General features: G+C 42.3%; 1 protein-coding gene and 1 pseudogene across 2 annotated transcripts in view; one reads left to right on the top strand and one right to left on the bottom strand.

The window, feature by feature from the left end:
* Positions 1-2,496, top strand: part of LOC105492009 (solute carrier family 22 member 1) — a 34,783-nt gene extending 32,287 nt beyond the window's left edge. For both annotated transcript variants that reach the window (XM_011758836.2, XM_011758835.3), the window contains one exon: positions 2,278-2,496. In XM_011758836.2, the coding sequence (XP_011757138.2) occupies positions 2,278-2,313 (36 nt within the window). In that variant the 3' untranslated portion in view covers positions 2,314-2,496. The remainder of the gene's footprint in view (positions 1-2,277) is intronic.
* A 4,932-nt stretch (positions 2,497-7,428) lies between these two features.
* Positions 7,429-7,657, bottom strand: LOC139363224 (mitochondrial import receptor subunit TOM6 homolog pseudogene; annotated as a pseudogene).
* Between the last annotated feature and the right edge of the window lie 17,447 nt (positions 7,658-25,104).

Here is a 25,104-nt window from a genome sequence, read left to right as displayed (position 1 = left end):
ATGTAAGAAAATAATGAAGAGCATGAGTTGACAGTTATCTGTTCTCGTGGCAGAGAATGATTTGCCTGTGATGTTGGCTGTGGTGCACCAAGATCCCTAGCTCATCCCAAGAGTTACAAGATCTCTAGATTACCCCAAGAGTTACAAGATCCCTAGCTCAACCCAAGAGTTAATGACTCTGAGTGGAGAACATTTTTAAATCAATCTCTGTCCTCTGAACAACTGTCTCAGATTCTTTAGTAATTTTCTTCACAAAATTCTTTTGACAGAGAGCAAGATTTGCTGGAGTTTCATATTCTAGTCTTAGAGCAATAAAAAAGGAAATGAAGGAACAGTGCTTGATGAGGTGATCTCTCTTGGGATCCTTTACAGGCTCCGTTCTATGGATTCCACAGCAAGGATGCATGTGTCCTCATGCATAGAGAAAGAAAAGTCTATGCAGTCCTACAGACTTAGGTTTGAACCTAGGTCACCTGACTCAGTAGGCCATGTGACTTTGGGAATGTCATCGAACCCTATGGAGCTTTCTTTTTCATTTAATTTCCATGCCTGCAAAATAGTCACAATAATACTTAATTTACAGAGTTTCTTTAAAAATCCAAACAGATTAAGTAGGTGACAGTGACTAATCCATTGCCTGGCATATAGTAGGTGGTCAATAGAGTTCAGATTTTCTCCATTCTTCTTGCAAATTGTGCTGTTTCCCCAGTGATCCTCAAAACTAAGTGTGCAGAAGAAGCACAAAGGGAACATGCTAAAATGCTAAATTCCTTGGCCTTCTTGATTTTTGGTTTAGAATGTGAATGATGCAACTCAGGAATCTGTTTTAATAATCTCTGCCAACAATGCCCATGCAGATAGGCACCCTGTACACCTCACTTGGAAAAATTCTGGATTTCTCAGTACTGATAAGGGCAAAACACTATTTTAACAGTAAATACATTTTCTAGTTGCTGATGATTTCCTTCTTTTTGATCCCAAATGTTGTGTTATGTGATTTAAAGATGTTTCGTTCTAGTTTGTTAACAGCCACTTGGTTGTCTTTTTTTTTTTTTTTTGACTTGGAGTTTCCCTCTTGTTGCCCTGGCTGGAGTGCAAGATATGGCATGATCTTGGCTCACCACAACCTCCGCCTCCCAAGTTCAAGTAATTCTCCTGCCTCAGCCTCCTGAGTAGCTGGGATTACAGGCGTGTACCACTATGCCTGGCTAATTTATTATTTTCAGTAGAGATGGGTTTTCTCCATGTTGGTCAGGCTGGTCTTTGATTCCTGACCTCAGGTGATCCACCCAACTCGGCCTCCCAAAGGGCTGGGATTACAGGCGTGAGCCACCACGCCCGGCCTGGTAGTCTTTTAAGATGTTTTGTTTAATCCCTTCACTCCCTCATCCTAATCATTCCCGCCCAGAGCCCTGAACCCCCTGAGCATCCTCGGTTCTTGACAATACTCTTCACATGTTATAATAATTGTTTATTTCATTGTCTGTCTTCTCCACTATACCAATTCCATAAACAGCAGCCACAGTCTATGGCTAGAGTGATCATGTTGATTACTCCTTCTTCCCAACTTGCAAGGGGAGAATGTCAGGAATGGAAGTGACTGCAACTCTAGCTAAGCTTCATGGGGTGCTGACTGTGTGTGTCAGCCTCCCTGAAATGTGCATTCACCAAATCCTCCCAAAACATTGGGAGGCAGCTACTATGGTTATCAGACCCATTCCACAGATGAAGGAGACAATGACATGTATCCCAAAAGTCACCGGATTCAAAACGAGTTAGCCAGCAACATGATCAACCTTCTACTTCAGGGGTTGTCTGACTCTTTCTGCAAAGGGCCAGATAGTAAATATTTCAGACTTTGGGGCCCTGTGGTCTCTCTTGCCACTACCCAGTTCTACCCCTGCATGGGAGAAGCAGCTATAGACAATGCATGAAGGAATGGTTGTGTCTGGATTCCAGTAAAATGCTGTTTATGGATGTTGAAATTTGAATTTCATGTCATTTTTTAAGTGTTGAAATATTTTCATTTTTTCCAACTATTTAAAATGTAAAAACCATTTGTAGTTCACAGGTTGTACAAAAACAGGCTCTAAGCTCAACTGGGGCCACAGGCCGTAGTTTGCTAAGCCCTTTTCTTCTTTGTTGTTTGTCATTCTTAATTTCTCTTTGTCTTGACACTTATGCATTTCTTTGTACAACTTTGCAACAGTTTCATCATCAACAAACTGATTGCTTATTTATTTATTTTAACTTCAACTTTTAACTTTGTTGTTACAGAAAAGCAAAGCCCAAAGAAAACACGATTTACCTTGAGGTCCAAACATCAGAACCCTTGGGCACCTGAGAGAGTTGCTTTGCAGGCATGGAGTGTTGGAGGGATGAAGATGGAGTTATCTTCTGCAGAAATTCCTAGACGCCTTCACTTCTCTGTATTCTTCCTCATACTTGCCTACCCCCAAATTAATATCAATCCTAAAGAATGGTTTGCGTGGGCTTTGTTTTATTTTGTTTTCTTTCTTTTAAGCTCTCCAAAGCCTTGGCTATCTTCCACCTGTGCATTCGTTCTAGGGAAAGCTGTTGGTGCTATTGGTATCAGGCACTTAATTATCTAAAGACTTTTGAAGATCAGTAGAATTTAAATATTTCTATAAAAGAAGCCTGTGTAACTGGATTCCTAGAATAAGTATTCTAGAAAGAATTTTCTAGAAAGAAAATTGGTTTGATTCAGTCTCTGAAAGAAAATGCCTTTGCGTTTGTAGGTATCTATATTGGTGAAAGCCTTTCAATATGTAGATTGCTTGAAGAGTAGGATCAGCCTTCCATATCCGTGGGTTCCACATCTGTGGATTCAACCTACTGCAGACTGAAAATATTTGGGTAGCTGGGGTTGGTGGCCCACGCCTGTAATTCCAACAATTTGGGAGGGTGAGGCAGGAGGGTCGCTTGAGCCCAGGAGTTTTTGACCAGTGTGGGCAACAGTGAGAGCCTGTGTCTATAGAAAAGAGAAAAAAGTTAGCTGGATGTGGTGGCCCACACCTGTAGTCCCAGCTATTAGGGAGGCAGAGGTGGGAGGCTCACTTGAGCCCAGAAATTCAAAGCTGCAGTGAGCCATGATTATGCCATTGCACACCAGCCTGGGCAACAGAATGAGACTCTCTCAAAAAAAAAAAAAAAAAAAAAAAAAAAAAGAAAAAAAGAAAAAGAAAAAAGAAAGAAAAGGAAAAAAGAAAAGAAAAAGAAAGAAAAGAAAATATTTGTGCAGAAAAGATGTTTGCGTCTGCACTGAATGTATACAGACTTTTTTTGTCATTATTCCGTAAATAATATGGTATAGCAACTACTTACATAGCATTTACATTATATTAGGCATTATAGTTAATCTAGAGATGATTTAAAGTATAAGGGAGGGTGTATATAGGTTATGTGCAAAAATGACATCATTTTATATCCAGGACTTGAACATTCTCGGATGTTGGTGTCCATGGGGGTCCTGGAACCAATCCCCACGGATACCGAGGGGCAACTGTATTGGTTTTTAGTACGGAAACTCTGCCAGCAAACTATGTCCTCGTGACCTTTACATACACATGATAGAATAAAACACGCTCCTCATTCAAACACCAGAAGCACCATGGCCATTTCAGGGAAGACATCCTGTCCCCTTGTTCCAGGAATATTTTATTCTGTCTCACTCTTGGTTTTGGTTCTCCTTGGTGATTCTAGAAGGTCAACGCCTGTGCAAGCCATGAGATATCACAGTAAATATACCAAAGAGAGTTCACTTCACAATGAGTTATGTGCTTCCTGAACCCTACACCATGATTTTGTTCCTGGACGACACAAAAAACTTTATTTTAAAATTTCTTTATCTGTCAGACAAATCACAAAGGTAACAACAGCCAGTCTTCAGAGTACATCAGGAAAAAGCTTCTAATGGGAATGGGAGGCATGGTGAAATACACGTGGCTGTATTATAGACACTTCTGGCCTGATCTAGCTGAGGTCAGTGATAGCCACAAGGACTTAAGATCATGGAAGTGGGTGCCAAGTAGCACTTTGGTTGTCCTTTGAGAATAGACATTACTACCTAGAAACTCAAATCTTTGTCTTTGGCAAATAAATAAATAAATAAATAAATAAATAAATTCTCAATGGTGGAGTGAACCTAGCCCTTCATTCCAGTGTTGGAAGCAAAGCCCTTGCCCTGTATCTTATACTTTCTGATGATAATGATCACACCGTTTACTGCTCACAAACTTGTAAATTGTAGGCTTTGAATGATGTTTTTCAAATGTGTATTAAAAATGTCCTCTCTAATCTTTCTTAGAATCCTCTTGGCAAAACTTCTGTGGAAGGCCTTAAACAAACAAAAAAAGTCACCATTAAAAACAGTGACACTCTCTAGCTAAACTTCCCTATGGCTCGTGGACACGTGTGAAAAAATGAGCACGTGTGCTGTTCTTGCAGCATAAGGCACAGCTAGTGTGTACTTATAGCACAAAGTGGCATTGGTGCGGGTCACAGTAAGGTTTGTCTGACCATTCAGGAAGTGGATCTGGGAGAGTGGCAGGATGCCTGCAGGTGTGTCTGCTCAGGCTCTCCCAAGGGAGGGAGGGAGCGTAATTCCAGGGAGTGGTTTAAAAATGGAGCCATGGAAACAAAGTGTATTTCATATTGCCTGATGCATCATGAAGGGACATTGAGGACCCTTCCCTTCCTGCCTTCCTCACTGTTGCTGTGACAGAGCCAAAGTCTGTCTTGATAAAAGTCGGGGCAGGGGGCTGTGAAAGGCATCTGGCAGTGTGAAGGCAGAAATAAGTGGGTTGGGGGCCAGATGGCGTTCAGATGCTTAGAAAGGCTGGTAGCTGTGACTTGGGCATCAGGAAACATACAAAGTTCCTGGTCAGGGCCTTGCTGTGAAATGCCTGGGCCCTTCCTACAGGGCCAGTGCTGTGGAGTTCCCTGCCGTTCAGCAAGTGTGTGCCGTGAGCCGGGGGATGCCCCAGTCCTCCTGGGCTGGTAAGAGAGCCCAAAGATAGTCACAGCAATGAATCATGCAAGAATTCTCATAGCAGTGGGGGGCACTCAGGTGGTGCTGTGAACATCGGAGCAGCACGCCTGACCCTATGCGTAGATGGAGGGGATCTGCAGATCCCTGCAGTCGCCTCCTCAATCCCGCCCCAACATGTCTTCATGTGGGTCTTGCAATGAAATAAGTCAAATTTTACCTTGGTCAGCAAGTGATGGGTGTGGGGGCTGCAGACCAGGAAAGATCAGAATGGAGTGGCAGCCGGGCATCTGGCAGTCCAGGGACAAGTGTCTGACAAGAACAGGAGTGACGGCAATGGGAGGAAGCTGTCACTTTCTGCCTTGTTGCGGAGGACACAGCTTTCTGTCCCGGAAGAAGGGAGGCAGCTTTCTGTCCCAGAAGGAGACGGGACCCTGGCATGAGCTGGATGTGGTTCCAGGATCTTCTCCACTACCTGTTGATTTTATGGCCTGGAGCAGGGTCCTTGACCATCTGAGACTCTGTCTGAGACTCCGCCTCCTTATGGCACCCCACTCCCAGTGGTTGGGAGGATTCCAGGAACTGCAGGCTTCTCCCGGCAGAGCCCCAGAGTCAGTGTGGGGGCTGCTGCAGCATCAGGTGGCCTCCTAGCCACGTGGTCTCATGATCAGCAGCTTATGGTGGATTCAACAATCTGCAGCTGAGGAGAGAATGACTGTCCCTTGATGCTTACTCCCTATACCTGGTTGCTAAGGGCAACGTGTCCTATTGTCCACTCCACCTACACCTCTGCCCAGCAGGTGGCAAGTGAATGTCTGATGTTTTGAGACATCAACAGAGCAGGCAAATTAGAGACCTATCTGGCTTAATTTAAGAGATCCCTTACAAAAGGTCATTTATGAGACACATTGATAAAGACTCAGTCATCGCCACATTGGGAAGTTGAGGAAGCTAAGTTCAGAGACACCAAATGACTTGTGCTGACTAGCACACAACGGGACCTTGAATTTCCATCTTCTGGGTCAGATTACAGGAGGAGCAAGTATAAGTTTGCAAATTAAGCAGGAAGGAGGGAGGTTGGAGGGAGCTGGCTTTAGAGGCTGCGTCCTCTTTGGGATGAGCTTCCTGGCATTACTGATTGGGCATTTGTCCCTGGCCCCATGCTGTTGAGCAGGACAGAGGGAAACCTAAGTGTGCCCTGGGCAGAGTTCAAAGATCCCATCCCAGAGCGGTGACACTCTTGGCATCCTGTGCTCACTTGCTGATTCTGCTGTTCAGCCTGGACGGTGGCATTTATCCTCCACAGGGTTCCTGTCTGAGTAGAGCATTTCATCTTTTTATACCATTTGTAAAAAGGATATATACATGGAAACTACATACACATCTCCACATTCACATACACAGCTACATACACAGCTACATCCACACATGGTCTGGTTTATGAGGGTATTGGATTAATTTCAAACCTCTCATAGAGTACATGCTGCTTTCTCTGATCAATCTCATCATTCAGTTAAAACAAATACGAGATTCTGGTTGTCTGGGAGTTTTGAGGAATGGCAAATCTGTGACTATAAAAATAACAATAGCTCAGATGTATTCAGAGCTTGCTGTGTACTAGCTACTGTCCTAAGCACTTTCTTATATTATCTTGTTAAATTCTCATAACACCTCTATTATATTGGGCAATATTACCTAATTGTAAAGAAAAGGAAACTGAGGCATTAGGAGGCTAAGTGGTTTGCCCAACATTACCAGGTAGTAAGTGGAAGAACCAGTAGTCTTGCTCCAAAATCTAAGTTTTAAAGCAGGATACTGCATTTCCAACTGACATCTGGGCAATAGCATCCTTATGCATTACGAAGAAAAACCTCCCAAAACCAAAAAAAAAAAAAAAAAAAATTCATTTTTTTTGTAGAGAATCATTCTTTTTTTTCCCCCTTTGTGTGCAGTCTTTATTTCCGTTTTCTTTTTCTTTTTCTTTTTTTTTTGAGATGGAGTTTCGCTCTTGTCACCCAGGCTGGAGTGCAATGGTGTGATCTCTGTTCACTGCAACCTCTGCCTCCCTGGTTCAGGCAATTCTCCTGCCTCAGCCTCCTGAGTAGCTGGGATTACAGGTGCACCACCACGCCCAGCTAATTTCTGTATTTTTTAGTAGAGATGGGGTTTCACCATGTTGGCCAGGTTGGTCTATAACTCCTGACCTCAGGTGATCTGCCCACCTCAGCCTAGCAAAGTGCTGGGATTACAGGCGTGCGCCACTGTCCCCAGCCTATTTCAAATATTTGTTAAAACACCATTGTTATTCCTCAGGACAAGAGCAAAAAACACCCCCCAGAGCATAGCTTGCGTGGTCCCCGATTGCAGGCTCTGTTTCTGGAAGGTTCAGGTACAGTGCGGGAGTCCATTTGTCTACTTGGCTACACCCCCGGCTGAGGTGTCATGGGGTCAATGTCACTCAAGTTCCTGGCAAACCAAACTCCCGCAAACAGTCCCAGATTGAGGATCAGGTTCCTCTGGAATCATTCCTATCAGTGGCCAAGCGGTGGACACCCCACGACAGTCTCCCCCATTGTCAGGAACTTCAGGAGCTTCATTGGCTAAGCCTGCAGCATTCAGGGTGACCCGGTTGGAAGCCAGAGTAGTTGAGAATCATTCTTTTGGAGACAAGACTGAAGAGCATTTCCTGGCTGGTCTCAGCAGGAAGTTCTCAGGGTGGCTGCCCCTTGATGGTGTGAGAAGCACATTCTCTTTAGAACTGCAATAACCAAGCAACTATCTGCAACTAGGGCTACAGTGAGTTTGCCTCGATTATTGCTAAATTGCAGTTTACCTGATGCCTCACTTGTGATTTCATTTAAAATTTTTAAATACCAAGAAACAGGAAAAAAAATAAAATAAAATAAAACTCACTTTAAATCCCACCACTTAGAAGAATTCCGTGGAGGAAAACTGAAGGTCGGTCACCACCCCGTCTCCCCCAGCCCAGGGAGTCAGTGTTGACAGGCGGTGAGTTTCCACCCTTCCTCTACAGATGGAGCTTGCTGACTAAGGGAAAAACATCAAGCTTTTAAAGTTTGCTTTATTCAGAGGTCTTACTGAGGACTACAGCCCAGGAGAAGTCTTTCAGAGAGTTCCTGTCAGACTGCTCCAGAACACCATTTTGGCTCAGAATTTATATGCGGGTCATGGAGGTTCAGTGCAAAATCACATCAAGCTTGTTTGTAAGTTACATGAAAGCATAATCAATCACATCAAGGTGTGGGAGCAGGAGCACATCTGGTTATAGAGTGCAGTGGCACAATCACCAACCCTGTCAGACGTTATCTTCCATGTGGGAAAAGGCAAGGCTAGAGGCATTCAATACTTTTTAAAAATTTTTTTTTATTTTGAGACAGAGTCTCACTCTGCCCTGCAACCTGGAGTGCAGTGGCATGGTCAGGGCCCACTGCAGCCTCTGCCTCCCTGCCTCAAGTGATCCTCCCACTTCAGCCCCCCTAGTAGCTGGGACGACAGGCATGCGCCACCATGCTAGGCTAATTTTTTGTATTTTTAGTAGAGATGGGGGTCTCTTGCCATATTGCCCAGGTTGGTCTCAACTCCTGGACTCTAGTGATCTGCCTGTCTTGGCCTCCCAAAGCTCTGGGATTACAGGCATAAGCCATTGCGCGTGGCCAAGTTATTCAGCTTTCGAGGAAAGACGTGACTCAGGCAAGAGGCATGGGGGCTTCTCCAGTTCCATGTGCTCCATCTTGCTTTATCTTCAAAGCACCTTTCCAGGGAGCTGCACGGACTCCCAGTCAGGGGTTTTGTGAAACGATGTTGGTAAGCAGAAATAAGCATACCTGGCTTCCTACCTTTCTTACGAGCCATATACAAAAATATCAGGCAGGATGACCTTCTGAAGCACCAAGAATGCGTGTTTCCCCCACACTCTTCCTTTCAACCCCTATTCTGGTGACCATTGCCAGCTGAGTGGCCAAAGGGGAACCAGAAGACAAAGGCTGCAGACCCCCAGCATTGGGCGGCAGGCCAGCTACGACAGAGCCTCAGGACACCAGCCCGGGTCTCCCTGTCGATGGAGGAGGTAGAATTGTCAGGGTCGGGAAAGCTGGCTCCTAAGGGGTGCATTAGTTTCAGTGAAATTTGCCTGTGAGTAGCCAAAATCTCCAAAATATCAGGGGCTTAAACAAGATAACATTTCTTTCTCATGTTCAAGAAGCTTGAAGGTCAGAGTGTAGCGCTTGTGTGGGATGTGGCAGAGACAGGCCCAGGTGCCTGCCGTCTCATTCTGTGGACAGCGCTTCCTCCCCGAGGTCCACGCTGGCTGCCGGGCTCCCCATTACATGCAGGAGATGGGGTACCACGAGGAACACAGATCCTCCCTTTATGGGCACTTCTGGACACTGCCCGCAGCCCGTCAACTGGACCTCATGGCCAGAGTATCTGGAGAAGTGGGTGGCTTCGGGCCTTTCCTAGAGTTGAGTTGCTTTACTGTGGAAGTAGGTGAGAGGGGATGGGAGGCGGCCGAGTGCATCTGCTCTGGTTGGAGGGGTGGATGACCTTGAGGGTCTGAGTAGGGACCTGCTTGGTTGCCGTAGGTGGCCATGACGCTGCCCACCTGGGATCCCTGAGCAGGTGGACCTGAGGCAGCTCAGAGATTCCTTGTGCTGTGGGGGCAGGGGGAGCAGCATGATGTGACTTAGGGCTTGTCATGGCTGTTGATAGGGTTTGGCTGTGTCCCCACCCAAATCTCATCTAGAATTGTAGCTCCCATAATTTCCACGTGTCACGGGAGGAACCCAACTGGAGGTAATTGAATCACGGGGGCAGGTCTTTCCTGTGCTGTTCTCGTGATAGTGAATAAGTCTCACAAGATCTGATGGTTTTATAAAGAGGAATTCCCCTGCACAAGTTCTCTCTTCCCTGCCACCATGTAAGATGTGTCTTGCTCCTCCTTGCTCTTTTGCCATGATCATGAGGACTCTGCAGCCATGTGGAACTGTGAGCCTATTAAACCTCTTTCCTTTGTAATTACCCAATCTCGGATGTGTCTTTATTAGCACTGTAAGAATGAATGAATATAGTTGGGATGAAGGTTCCACCCACAGCTAGGGCACGGACTGTATAACTGGGACCACGTGGGAAGAAAGACACCCCGGAAAGTCTGGTGTGGGCACAGGCTGCCCAAGGAGGGACACCACCTGCAGAGCCATGGCATGAAGCAAGCCTCCCAGGACCTATGTGCCCTGCTCTGGGGACACCAGGGGAGGGGAACAACGTGCAATTCATGAAATTTACATGAATTTATGGAGGGGAGAAAAACCCTGATGTCACTGAGCTTACTTTGAATTGAGAAGATTATGTTTTCCACTGCCTGCTGGAGTAGGGACCTGAGGTAAGAACAAAGTCATACAATTACAAGGTCATGTTCCTTGCACAATTAACTTTTGTAGCCTTAGAATTCATGGGGTTGTGCCATCTGTATTGGTCTGCAGCTTGCTTTTTCAAGTTAACTTCTTTCCACTTCAGCACACAGGGATCTCACTGGTTTGAGCAACTGCATAGCAATGTATTGAGTGGCATCATTGATTGAATCATTTCTGCTTTCTGTTCCTAGAGTGTGGTCCCCTTCATGTGAATGTCAATGATGGGGTTGTTAGTTGGCTCTCCTGCCTCATCCTGTTTGTCACACCCCCCTTAGTGGTCCGACTCTCCTTGGGAGGGGTTAGGGCAGCGGGCTGTCCCCTGGGTAGTCACCCAGGCCTTCTGCACATCCTGGCCCAGACCCTCCTGCCTGCAGCCCAGCAGGATGGGTGGATCAGCTTGGATTCCTGTGTGTCTTGGGTGCTTATGGCGCTTGGCCCACCACAGAGACAGAGAGCAGGTAAGGCGCTGTTCTGTGGGTTCCCGGACTCCCCCGTGCTTGGTCATCCTCTTGCACATCCTCTTGCGCCTTCCTCTTTTTTGTTTTTGTAAATGTCAAAGCTGTAGACTCTGTGTGCAAAACATATTTTTCTTGCTGAACCAAATCATGTTTGCCTCATCTTACATATTCGTTTTGTTCTATTTCTGTATATATAGAACAAAATATGTATTACATTTTATTTTTATAAATATATTTTTAATGTATTTATAAATGTATTTTATAAATGTATTTATAATGTATTTATTTATGTATTTATTACATAAAATACATAAATACATTTATTATGTAAAATACATAAATACATTTAATGCATAAAATACATAAATACATATGTATTTATTACATAAAACACATAAATACATTTATGTATTTATTTGTGTAATACATTTATTATGTATAAATGTATTTTATAAATCATAAATTTATTATGTATAAACACTTTATAAATCATAAATTTATGTATAAACATTTTATAAATCATAAATTTATTATGTATAAATGTTTTTAGAAATACATTTATTATGTATAAGTATATTTATAAAATACATTTATTATGTATAAGTATATTTATAAAATACACTTATTATGTATAAGTGTATTTATAAAACACATTTATTATGTATAAGTGTATTTATAAAATATAAAAGTAAAATATATAAAATATAAATATAAAAGTGTATTTTATAAATACATTTTTATATACATTTTATATACATAAATACATTTATTTATATATTCTATATTTTATAAATACACTTATATTTATATAAGTGCCTCCTTGGGCAGCCTGTGCCCACACCAGCCTTTCCAGGGTGTCTTTCTTCCCACCTGGTCCCACTTATATTTATATAAGTGTATTTATAAAATATAGAATATAAAAGTAAAATATATAAAATATAAATATAAGAGTGTATTTTATAAATACATTTATTATGTATAAATGTATTTTATAAATTTTATACATTTATTATGTATAAATATATTTTATAAAGACATTTATTTGTATATATTACATTTTATATTGCATACAACAGGGCTTACAAAATGACCTCAAACTTGCAGGGCTGTATTTGAAATCTCTTGATAGGTACATTTCCTAAACATATCACTGAAACATTTTGCTCTGACTCAATTAAATAACTCTCATCTCTAATAGGCACTATCCTTAGTCCTCAAATGCAAGAGACAACGTTTTTACCTTCCAACGCTTGAGAAGTGTACAGAGGAGTGGACCCATACCGTCTCCAGTGCTGCAGTCCCCTTGGAGTGGGGTGGCTGACAAAATAAATCTCAGGGGGACTAGATGGCCTTGGTGCACAAAAGAGATCACAACAGCCCAATGGACCCCAAAAATGTACTGCCTGTTTCTGTGGCTCTCACACAGACCCTGGCTGGTGACACTAGATGGATTCTTTGCTAGTCCTAGGAGGGTAAAATGGGGACCCTATGAGCTAAAGAGCAGCTGAGAGGAGATGTGAGTAATCCACGACCCCACGTTCCATCCTCTTCATAGCAGATTCTAACATTGTTTCAGGCTAGCCCTGGTCAAAAAGGCTGAACTATTCAGAGCATCATGCTTGGGCGTTCAGTTACCCTAGTTTAAGAGAGATTCTTTCAGTTTTCATCCATCCCTCAAGGGAGCCTCTGACTGTGACTAGGATTTCCACCCAGTCTCGGGTGGCCTCCAATGTATCAGCACACCCTTCATTTCCCCACTGCTCTCTTTCTTCTCCAAGCACAGCGGGTATTTTCTTTCTAGCCCTAAACACTGGCTGTTCATAAAACCAACCCCTACCACTTATTGTCCAGCTCAGAGGTCCAGACCTCTAACTGTTTCAAGAATGTTCAGGTTTTATCAGCTCATAGTCCCAGACATGAGCATTATTAATAACATTCACAATTGTTCTTCATGACAAAGAGCTCTTTAAACATTGGATAGTTTAGCCATGGGAGGCAAGGCTTTTGTGACCTCATTTTCATCACTCTTAATTTGTACTTTTAGCTAAATGTCTTGAAAATATTTGTAATTTTGCCCTGATTTAGTCATCATAGACACTGGCTTGTTTAACCATCTATTTGTTGGGCCTGCACCACAGCTATTGAGATGATTGTCCAGTTTATGGGCTCCCAGATAGACTCCCCTCCAGTTCAGGACATAGAGAGGAGTCTGTCTTTTGCCTGTGGCTGTGGCCTCCCAGGGTCTCTGGGGTTCATCTAAGCCTCACTAATGGAGCTGTCAAACTTTACCTCTCTCCTCAAACCCAAGTATTAAACTCCTCCCACCCATGTATTCATTTAGGCCTTTATTTAGAAAACACTCATTGACTACCTGTTATGTGCCAGGCACTGTCTTAGACAATGAGGATTCAACAGTAAATTAAAAACAAAAGCAAAACCAAAAAACCTCCGCCCTCAGAGAAGTTACTTTCTAGTGGGGGAAAACAGACCAAAGCAAAATAAGGAAATGGCATATTATTAAATCTTTGGAAAGGATTAGGCCTTGTGGATATGAATAAAAGAGCAGAGTTCAGCAGTTCCAGTTGGCAAAAGCTGAGAAGGAAGAAATGATGAATCTTGTCCCGGACTTGTTGAGTTTGAGCAAAGATGTCCAATGGGTGGTGGGAGATGGCTTTGGAGCTTGAGCTCATGTCTGGAGAGGGAGAAACATCAGCATTTGATGGATACTGAAGAGAGGAGAATGGATGAGTAGTCTGGAATGAAAAAAGATGGCGTTCAGAGGAAAACCCAAGACAGAGGAAAGAATAGAGACTTGGTAATCAAGACTTGGGAAACTGCTGAAAACAAATGATAGTGTGGGATATAAGTCAGCCAATGATCATCATTTCACTGCTATTTGGATGAAACTCTGTGTTTTCTGGCTCATTCTGACTTAAAACCTAGCAGAAAATATGATGGGCACTTAGAAGGAAATCCCACTGTATTCAGCAATTTAGTGACTACAACATACTGGGCAGCTGGAGGCTTCGTTCCGCCATATGTAATTTGCAAGATGGTCTTGGGTCCTGTCTTTGTTCTGGAGGGGATGAGGAGCAGGGTGATTATGTTCTAGTTCTCATATTTGTAAAATGGGGAGGGATTTTCCACCTTACATTCAAGGAGGAAAAACTACTGGAAGAATTATACTAGCTTCTATTTATTTACCATCTCGTTTTCTGATGTGTGTTCTAAACATAGACACGGTTTAAGCAATATTCTAATAGAAACGTATTTTTGTCTTTAAAATTGCTCAGTAGCTGGCCACAGTGGCATCCCTGCACCCTCGAATAGTTAACTTGCTCACGGCCTCTGTCTTGCTTAAGTATTTTTAAATTGCTGGATGATATCCTTTTTAAAAATTTTTTATTTTTAGAGACAAAGTCTCACTATGTCTTTCACCCAGGCTGGAGTACAGCGGTGCAGTCATAGCTCACCACAGCCTCAGATACCTGGGATCAAATGATCCCCTCATCTCAGCATCCTAGGAGCTAGGACTACAGGCATGCACCACCATGCCTGAATAGTTTTACACAACTTTTTTTTTTTTTTTTTGGTAGAGACTGAGTCTCTCTGTGTTGTGCAGGCTGGTCTCAAACTCCAGGCCTCAAGCCATCCTCCCACCTTGACTTCCCAAAGTGCTGGGATTACAGATATGAGACACTCTACCTTGCCTGCTCTCCTCTTTTTTATTAAGAAAGAAAAATGAAGATTTATAAAGCTTTGGATAATATTATGCTGTAGAGATGTGGTTTGGTGGGAGGAAATAAAGCATGGTACAACAAAGTTAACCAAAAGGATCTTTTATGTAAGAGAATGAAATAGTAGAGAAGAAAAATTGATAGTTCACTAGGGAAATTTATTTTCACATGAAAACATGATACCCAAGGACTTAGTAAAATCAGTCTAATGGGAAACTCCACATGTGCTATGACTTTGAAGACTTCCCTGGTCCCCTCAGTGGCTGGGGCTGCCTCTGATACAGGGCCGCTGTGGCTGGTCCTAAAGACAAGAAACATGCAAAGTTCAAGAAGGTCAGGGAAATGTTTTTGCCAAAGAACAAGGACTCTTGGAGATGTCTAGGGTAGCGGCAAAAGACAAAGATGCCTAAATATGGATGGTGCTCAGTGCCAAGCAGAGACAATTTCAACATCCTGATGACAGTGGTTAAAGTCAAGCAGAACAAGTTGAGCCTATAAACAAGTCCACGATAATACTCAGATGGAACAAATAGCAAGCACGCCAAAGAAAAAGCACACGGGTTTCCAATAAAGTTTACAAGATGTTCAATTAGTTCAACAAAACTGATGTGAGCCCTCCACTCCAGGTTAGATAAATACCAAAGTTACTAATCACAAATAAGAAGCAGATGTAGAGAGGAAATAATTAAAGCATGCTTAACATGTATGATGTCTATGGTTTGATCATTTTACATTACAATATTTTGGCCATCCAGTATTGTAGTGACTTATAAACTAAGGTCAAATCTTTCAGAGGCTCAATCCAAATTGAAGATGATACATTTGGAATTGAGAATGTAGATCTGCTTTGCCCCAGTGGGAATAAATGATCTGCAGGGTTGGAGGCTGGCAGCTAGAGGCTGGAGGCCCTGAGGCATTCCCCTCGCTGTGGTTCTCAAGGCCCAGATTCAGCTACTGGTCAACAAGCCATGGAATTTTGTCTTGGGCAGAAACAGCCACAGAACTGTTCATCACTTTCAAAGATTAAAAAAAAAAAAATTAAAATGGTATCTTAAAACATTTTAGTTAAGGCTGGGCACGGAGGCTTACACCTGTAATCCCAGCACTTTGGGAGGCTGCCTCTGATACAGGGCCGCTGTGGCTGGTCCTAAAGACAAGAAAAATGTAAAGTTCAAGAAGGTCAGGGAAATGGTTTTGCCAAACAGCAAGGACTCTTGGAGATGTCTAGGGTAGCGGCAAAAGACAAAGATGCCTAAAGACGGGTGGATCACCTGAGGTCAGGAGTTCAAGAGCAGCCTGACCAACGTGATGAAACCCCGTCTCTACCAAAAATACAAAAATTAGCTGTGCGTGGTGGCACATGCCTGTAATCCCCGCTACCTGGGAGGCTGAGGCAGGAGAATGGCTTGAACCCAGGAGGTGAAGGTTACAGTGAGCCAAGATCAGGCCATTGCACTCCAGCCTGGGCGACAGAGCAAGACTCCACCTAAAAAACAAAACAAAACAAAACAAAACACCAAAACTCTTTAGTTTATACTGAAAGATCTGAATTGCAAGACAGTTCCTCCTACCTTAGCTGTCATACTCCTAACGGTAATTACAGTCAACCCTTCAAATGGTACTTTAAATTCCAGGCTAGAACTGTAAGATTCAGAAATTCCCACAGCCCCAGGCTCCCTCCCAACCTGTCCCCTGCTCGGGGAGGGTGAGGTCAGGTCATGACCCAACCCGTACAGACCTGATAAAGCCACCAGGAAGGGACCTGGGAGCTGACCACTGAGGAGGTCAAAATGGTCACCATCGTTGTGGAATTGGAAAACAGTAATCAGATGTATGCACTTAAAACAATAAGTATTTGGGGTTTTTTTAGAAACAAAATTTGAGGGAATTATTTGATGCTGATTTACTGATTAAAGTTAGCCAAAAAGGCTACTGAAATGATAAAAACCCTTTGACCATGGGAGGCTGAATGGGGAAGAAGTGTGGGGTGGGTGGCCGAGCGGGGAGGAGGGGTGGGGTGGGGTGGGTGGCCGAGCGGGGAGGAGGGGTGGGGTGGGGTGGGTGGCCGAGCGGGGAGGAGGGGTGGGGTGGGGTGGGTGGCCGAGCGGGGAGGAGGGGTGGGGTGGGGTGGGTGGCTGAGCGGGGAAGAGGGGTGGGGGAGGCAGCAGTGTTCCTGGACCACACTGAGGGTGGGGCTGCTTATTCTCTCCGTTCAGTAACGAGATGCAGACGAACTGGGAAAGAAGAGAATTTACTTCTGTAACCGGGTACAGGGAGAAGGCCGGGAAAATATCACCAGACGGACTCAAAATTCCAATGTTTTCTAGAGCTTATAGGCCTTCTGAGCGGTATGTCTATGTATAAGTGTACATTCATCTAAAGATATAAGTGATTAACATGTTCTAATCTCTCAAGTCTGAGTCCTGAAGACCGTCCTCTGGAGCCTCAGTAAGTTGACTCAGTCTAGATGGGTCAAAGTGCTAGGGTGATTACCCTTATCTTGTCTCCTGCTACATCATGGAGGTTTGGGGAGTTCCTTTAGACCGCAATAAAACTTGTTTGTGGATGTCTGGGGAATTCCATCAGACTCCTGTTAAACTCGTTTAATCCTAAGTGGGTCCTGTTAAGAATTCCTTTGTTATCTTGTCGTGCTTCAAGGCCCAGGAAAAGCCTGGGCAAAACTCTTGGTGGGCTTTTGTTACATTACAGCCTTTGTATAAGGACACAGGCTCTATCACCTTTTAATATTTAACTTCACCACTCAGTGGGTGCTCAAACAGTTGTCATGGAGGTCTGCCTGTTCAGCTGTTAGTGAGACCTGGCCTGCCACAAAAGGAAGAGGTATCTATGACCTAGAACAAGGGCATGAAGAAATACTGTCTGGGGATTTGGGAAATATAACTTGTGATCCACAGTCATTTAAAATGAGGAAGTTCTAGAGACTTCCTTTTCCAGGGCAGTTGTAGGGACCAGCTGCTCTTGACATGACTGGTGGTATTCAAAGCTCAAGACACAGCCCACTGCATCCCTACCACATGGCCTCTGATTTTGCAGGGTCCAAACCAAAGGCTCATCTCTTTGGATGAGAAAAACATGTTTAAGACAAATGAGCCTGGGGATGATACCTCTACCCCAAATGCCAATATGCATGAGTGGCCCTTGAAACCTTGTTCCTGTGCTGGCTTTGTTCTAAAGAACAGTTGTGCAGTATCTGACTACTACTATCCAAGGAAAAGGATAGGTCATTCCGACATTTGGTGCAGAAACCCTGGTTAATTTGGTTAAAGAAGCATTTCTTCTGCCAGTGAGAGCCACTGTGTAAAGAATGCAGAGACTTGAATTAATGATCAGTTAAAGAAAATGGTGCACTGGGTAATTTTTAAAATTCAACAAGGCAAATGTAGTTGGTGAATTAATGACTCGTTTAAGACTAATGAATGATGATCTTCTGATAGCAACGGTAAAAAATGCTCTTACCTGGGTATTCTTGGATCATTACAAAATTTACCATCATTGTGGGGCTACACAGCCAACCATTATTCCCCCCTAACTTTTATTTTGCTGGGTAGAGGCCACACAAAGGAAAACTATGGCTCAAGAAATTTCTTACCAGTTTCCATTAATGGATGCCTCCATCATCCAACCATCCACCATGAATTCAGTTAGTAGTTGTTAATTGACCATCTATTATGTGCCAGGCACAGTTCTAGGTGTTAGGCTTTCAGTTAGAGGACAACAAAGGCACAATCTCTTGCCTTCATTGAATTTACATTCTAGTTGGGGGAGACAGACTAAAGACATTAAGAGATCATCAAAATAGTTTCAGAAGGAGATATAGTCACTCAGGATGATAGGATGCAGAAAGACTTGAATGGATGCCCGGGGCTAATTTAGTTTAAATATTTGTGGAACCATTTTTTTTTTTTTCTTGAATAGAGAGTATTAATACATGTTTACCATGGCTCCTGAATGAGTATATGATCCCCTTTTTCTACTGAAGAAGGATTAATACTATGTAATTTCATTGCTTTGAAGTTCTTTTCTTAGGGACCTTTCTGGCTCCTGGTTACAATACCCCTCCCAAACCTACTTAGGGAGAAGTTTATGTCTTAGTTTCAGGCCTGTTGTTATTCAGTAAACTCTACTGACATTAAACCCCAGCAAGGCTGTGAATAAGTTTCTTTATCAAGTTACAATTTCTGTTTCCTTAACCTTCAGTTGCTGGAACGGAATGACCCCCAAATTCATAAATTTTAACTCTAGGCCATGAGCACAGTATTTTATTTCTCTGCTTCTAATAGGAACAGCAGCTGACGGCGGTAGCCCTGTTCAAAGGCTTGACATTTCCCAAGCAGAAGCTGAAAGAAATGCAAGTGGTACAGAGATATTGTTTGGGCGTTGCAATTTATCAGAAAAAAAGCGTGGGTGGAATCCGCTAACCAGTATCAGACTATCAATGCCAGGAAATTTCCATTTCATTGTGAGCAAGAGAATCAGAGCAGTCTGGCCCAGAGACAAGTACCAAATGCAATTTGCAGCAAGTGTCAAAACATGGGGCAAAGAGAAACTAAAGCAAATCTAAACTTTTCTATTATCCAGAGGTCTGTGCCCTGAAGATGTGAAGTGTGACTCACACATCCTGTGTGTGTGTGACTGTGCCAGTGCCCTTGTCCATGGGTCTTGTACAAAATCAGATTTATGTATCATTGAGAAAACCATCTCATCTACTAATTCTGAAAAAGTGTAGATTTTGCCTACAAAAAGATGGAGAATCAGAGAAAAGATAATCAACTATTAAAACCATTTTAGGAGTTCAATACAAAATGACAAACCTGAGATATCACAGTTATATGAACTCCCCCTGTGAAAAAGGGGAACATTTTGAAACCCTCTAATGCATGCTCTTTTCAAGATTCTAGAAGACAATGAAGTCACAGAAAGGGGAGAATTTGTTCATACATATATTGCTTTTAGAAAAAAAAATCTGGAAAAGCAACAGAAGCAACGACAAGTAGATTGAATATTATGGAAATCAAATTTGGGAATTAGAAGATAAGTTTGAGAAATTCTGCTAGAATGAAGAGAAAAGAGACAGACATGAATAGGATGAGTAAAAAGATAAAGCACAAAGAAAGCAGATACAGTAGACGCCATGTGCATGTGTAGAGGGGTGAAGTTTGAAATTAACTCCCGTTTGTTTTGCTCCGTTTGTTGTTTGTGCTTGAGGTTCAGCCTGAGTTCTGCAGAAGCAGAGGGGAACTGGATCAGGGAAGGAATCCCAGGGATGCCAGGAGTGTGGGAAGAGGGAGGGGTTTGAGCTAACAGGAGGATGTATTATTTTGGTGATCTCCAGGGACATCTGAGCAAGTACCAAGACCATGTTTTTTGTTTGTTTGTTTATTTATTTATTTATTTATTTATTTTTGAGACAGTCTCACTCTGTTACCCAGGCTGGAGTGCATTGGCTTACTGCAACCTCCACCTCCTTGGTTCAAGCGACTCTCCTATCTCAGCCTCCCAAGTAGGTGGGATTACAGGTGACTGCCACCACACTAGGCCTGACCATGTAGCTTAATCACACTAAAGTTATTCCTTGAGCTTGGGAGAGCCTGGAGCACCACCTAAACACTGGAGTATTCCATCTCCAATTTACATGAAAATATTCTGGTAGAATTATTTAAATGTGAAATATAAAACCATTTGACATACTAGAATATGATAGGGGTCAACATTTATGTAATTTTTATTCAAGCAAGACTTTCTAAACATAGTACCAATTAAGAAACCACAAAGGAAAACAAATGTAGATTTGTCCACTTAAACATTTAAAAAGTTTCTCTCTATGAAAAATACCAAATAAAAAACTAAGGCGCTAATAACCAACTCCAAGAAACAATTTGAAAAAGGCTCTGACCTGTTAGTCAAGGAAAATAGAATATCCCAGAAGGAAAATGGGCAAAGAAAAAAAATAGTCGCTTCATAATATAAAGAAAATTAGCAATAAACATGAAAACATGTTCAACCTCACTACTCAAAGAAATTCAGATAAAATGGCCAGGAGATATTATTTGTGTGTGCGTGTGTGTGTGTGTGTGTGTGTGTGTGTGTGTGTGTGTTGTGTATGTGCATGTGTGAGACAGCGAGAGAGAAAGAGACAGAGAGAGATACGAAGGGAGAGGGAGAGGGAGGGAGGGAAGGAGAGAGAGAGAGAGCGCGCTGTGTGTGTGTGGTAATGAAGACATGAAAAAGCCACACTCGAATTGTGTTGGTGAAATTAATTTGTAACACATTTTGAAGGACAATCTGATGTTTATAGCAAAAGTCTTAAAATGTTCCAGCACATAGTAAACAGAAAAAAAACTCTGATTTTCGCAATACCCATACTCTTAACCACTTCTTTCTACTGCCTCAGAAACTGATTGCAAGTAAAAATGTAAAGTAACTGCAGTAAAGACAGTTCAATCTTTCTCTCCATCCCCCTCTCTCCCTGTCTTTTCCCTTTACCTTCTGCCCTCCTCTTCACCACAGCACAATGACTAACTTTGTTCCATTTAAGAATCCTGTTTAATGAATTTGTGGGACTCTATTTAACTAGGGACACTGTATTTTGTACTACTGTTACCAAATCTTGCCTCTTATGGAATACTTTAGAGAGAATCACCCCACTAGTCTTAGTCATCAGAGTTCCTTAGAGCCAAATTTAAAAGCAGGGGTTGCGGTGGTGTCCTTTTTTTTTTTTTTTTGGGAGTTTCCCTTGGTCCTCTCATCAAGTTAATTACTATTCTGAGTATACTGCACATTGAACAGTTATTCTCTTGTACCTAGAACAGAGGAAATCTTTATTTTAAAATGTGAGCTGAGATAATGCTGTGTCAGTGTCTGACCTTGGGCAACTCATTTCCCAATTAGGAAAACTGGACATAGCCAGGCATGGCTTTGGAGGAGTCCCCTGAAAGCACCATAGCTGGTCTCTGTTGGATACCCAGGCACAGACATTTCCTTGGCCTCCTGCCTTGGTCTGTTTGGGCTGGTACAACAAAATACCTTGGACTGGGCAATTTATAAATTATTATAAACAGAAATTTATTGCTCAGAGTTCTGGACGTTGGGAAGTCCAAGATCAAGGTGCTGGCAGATTTGTTTCCTGGCGAGGGCTCTCTGCTTCACAGATGGCACCTTCTTGCTGCGTCCTCACATGGTAGAAGAGCAAAGAGGAACTGACAGGCTCCTCCAGGCCTCTTTAATAAGGGCACTAATCCAACCATGAAGGGTTTGCCCTCATGACCAAATTAGCCTCAAAGGCCCTACTTTTTAATACCATCACCTTACAGGTTAGGTTTTAACCATGAATTTTGGAAGGATACAAACATTCAGACCATAGCACCTCCTAACAAGCCATGGCTAAAAGAAAAAAGCTACCTACCCTCTCGGCTGTGAGAACACATTTTTGTGCATTTTGTACTGACCCATGTTATTAAGGGCCCTACACAGAAAGTCTGTGGCAGCGGATGGAGTGTTGAGACCTTGACATGCCCAGTTAAGCCCTGATGTGAGGACCCCAGCCAGGAAACATGGGCACTTGGGAAATACTTCCTGAATGGCAGCAGCCTTCAAGACAAGAGTCAGCCAACATCACAGTTAGCTCTCAACGATGATGCTCAGAGTCTAAATGGTTTTTGTACATGGGCCGTTGTAAAACACACATTTACACAATAAACACCGTGAAACAAAATTAGAACAGGCCTGTTTGTGGCTTCTAATAGTACAAATGGGAAACGGAAGACAAACTGTGATTTATTTCAAAACATTTTTGTACAAGCCTTTGCCTTTTCTGGAGTGTGCATCTTGATGATACATAATGATTCTATACAAGGTCTATGACTATTAAATGAAAAACACTTCCATAGTCACACACACAAAAATATGTCAAGTTAATTGGAACCTTTTTGTTTTGTTGGTGATGGGAATGTAAAATGTTGCAGCTACTGTGGAAAACAGTGTGGTGGTTCCTCAAAAAATTAAAAATCGAATGACCATATGATCCAGTAATTCCACTTCCAAGCACATACCCTAAAGAATTGAAAGCAAGGTCTCAAAGAGATACTTGTACACCTATGTTCATAGGAGCATTATTCACAATAGCCAAGAGGTACAAACAACCCACGTGACCATTGACAGTTGAATGCATGAACAAAATGTGATGTCTACATACAATGGAGTATTACTCAGCATTAAAAAGGAAGAAAATTCTGACACATACCACAACATGGATGAACCTTGCTAAGTGAAATGTGTGAATCATGCCAAATGAAATAAGCCAGTCACAAAAAGACAAATATGGTATGATTCCACTTATATGAGGTACCCGAGTAGTCAAATTCATAGAGACAGGGTAGGATGGTGCTTGCTAGAGGCTGGGCGAAGGGGAGAATGGAGAGCTATTGCTTAACAGGTATAGAGTTTTCATTTTGCAAGATAAAGAGTCCTGGAGAGAATGGTGGTGACCATTGCACAATGATATGAATGTATTTAATACTATTGAACTGTACACTTAGACATGATTAAGATGCTAAATATCTTGTGTGTATTTCACCACAATAAAAATATATCAAGCTAAATGCCCCACCGTGCTCTGGTGAGTTATTTCTGTACATGGCAAGATAATCTCAAGTAACACATAAAGTTAGGTTATCTCCCACACATTTGACTTCCATCTGGTTAATTCCCATTTATCCTGCAGATCTCAGTGGAAACATTGCTTTCTTCAGGAAGTCCTCCTTGGCTCCCAGCCTAGGCCAGGTTTCCCTGTAACATTCACTTCTCCTTCTGGGCTGCCATTTCTTAAGTGCATTCTTTGTGTCAGTCGTTGCTCTAGGTGAATATGTTCAATTCACCATTACAACCAGAACTGTAACTTCTTGCTTAATGTCTTCTCTTCTGCTACAACAAGAATTCTATGATCTAGGAAAATAATCTGCGTTGCTCTATGCTGTGTCTCCATGTCCAGTACAGGACTTGCACATAGTAGACACTTAATGAGTATTGGTCAAATAAACACTACTGTGAATGTCAATAAAATGTTTACTTTTGCTTGTCTCCCTGTAGATTTTAACACTGTTTTTCTCTTATGCATTGAGATTGGCAGAGGTTTTTCTGTAAGATCTATCGATAACATCGAGAATGGCAATTTTAAAACCAGAAAATCTTAAAATTATTAATGGCAAATCTCATTTAGCCATTGTTGGTAGCTGCCAGAATCCCAAACATGCATTTCTAGTAAGCTCTCATGTTTTGGGGGACTGACTCTGCTGCGTTTCTTCTAGGCTTCTAAGGACTTAACTAAATAGAAGATGGCCATCAATGTCCTTCCTGATGTTTTTGTACAATATCCTTTACGTTTCGGGAACAGAAAAAGCTTGAACTTTGGATCATGTAGTAGCCAAAGGTAGGTTGTCTTGGTTTAGATTGATCTCCAAAGGGTTCCCAGAAAGTCTGGGGTTCACCCAAAGTCTATAGGCCAAGGAGTATTTGTGTTTCTCCCTCTGTCTTTTTTTCTTTTTCTTTTTTTTCATACTCTACTCTTAAAGCTGTTTGATATGATCCCATTTGAATGACAGCTTCCTCCAATAGCTCTAGACTGGGCCTGCAATATATTAAGCATTTCAGGGAGTTTATATTATGGTAGCTTTAATCCCAGAATCAAGTTAATTACTATTCTGTCAGAATCAGCTGCCAGAATATTTTTTACTTTAGTTAATCGAAGCTGGCCATTCAAAACTTTGTTGGTGAATGTTTGCTTTTTTTTTCTTTTTTTTTCTTTCTTTTTTTTTTTTTTTTTGAGACGTAGTCTTACTCTGTTGCCCAGGTTGGAATGCAGTGGCACGATCTCAGCTCACTGCAAGCTCCACCTCCCAAGTTCACGCCATTCTCCTGCCTCAGCCTCCCAAGTAGCTGGGACTACAGGCGTCCGCCACCACACCCAGCTACTTTTTTGTATTTTTAGTAGAGACGGGGTTTCACCGTGTTAGCCAGGATGGTCTCGATCTCCTGACTTTGTGATCTGCCTGCCTCGACCTCCCGAAGTGCTGGGTTTACAGGTGTGAGCCACTGCGCCTGGCCAAATGCTTGCTTTTATTGTAGTTTCTGAGGTTAGCAGAAATCTTGGTATGTTGTTTAATCTTATTGATGTAGTTAGGTTGCAACATATGCGATGAGAGTTGCTTTCCATTCTAAATACTGGAATTTTTCTATTTTAAACGTATGTCAAAGGAAGTAAATATGTTATTCTAAATCACATGTTCAAAAAATTACTACCAGATTTTTAGTGTTATCATCTGCTTTGAATGAATAAAAATATAAAGTCCATTTCATCTGCTTGCTTTCCAATTTTTAAGATTACTTATTGGGTCAACTGAATTAACATTGTTTTCTGACACATCAAAAAAGGTTGAATCTTCAATAACCAAAGAAAG

This window comes from Macaca nemestrina, chromosome 5 (genome assembly GCF_043159975.1).
Source record: "Macaca nemestrina isolate mMacNem1 chromosome 5, mMacNem.hap1, whole genome shotgun sequence".
Classification (NCBI taxonomy): domain Eukaryota; kingdom Metazoa; phylum Chordata; class Mammalia; order Primates; family Cercopithecidae; genus Macaca; species Macaca nemestrina.
The sequence above is the reverse complement of the archived record's forward strand: the minus strand, read 5'-3'. Positions and strand labels throughout refer to the sequence as shown.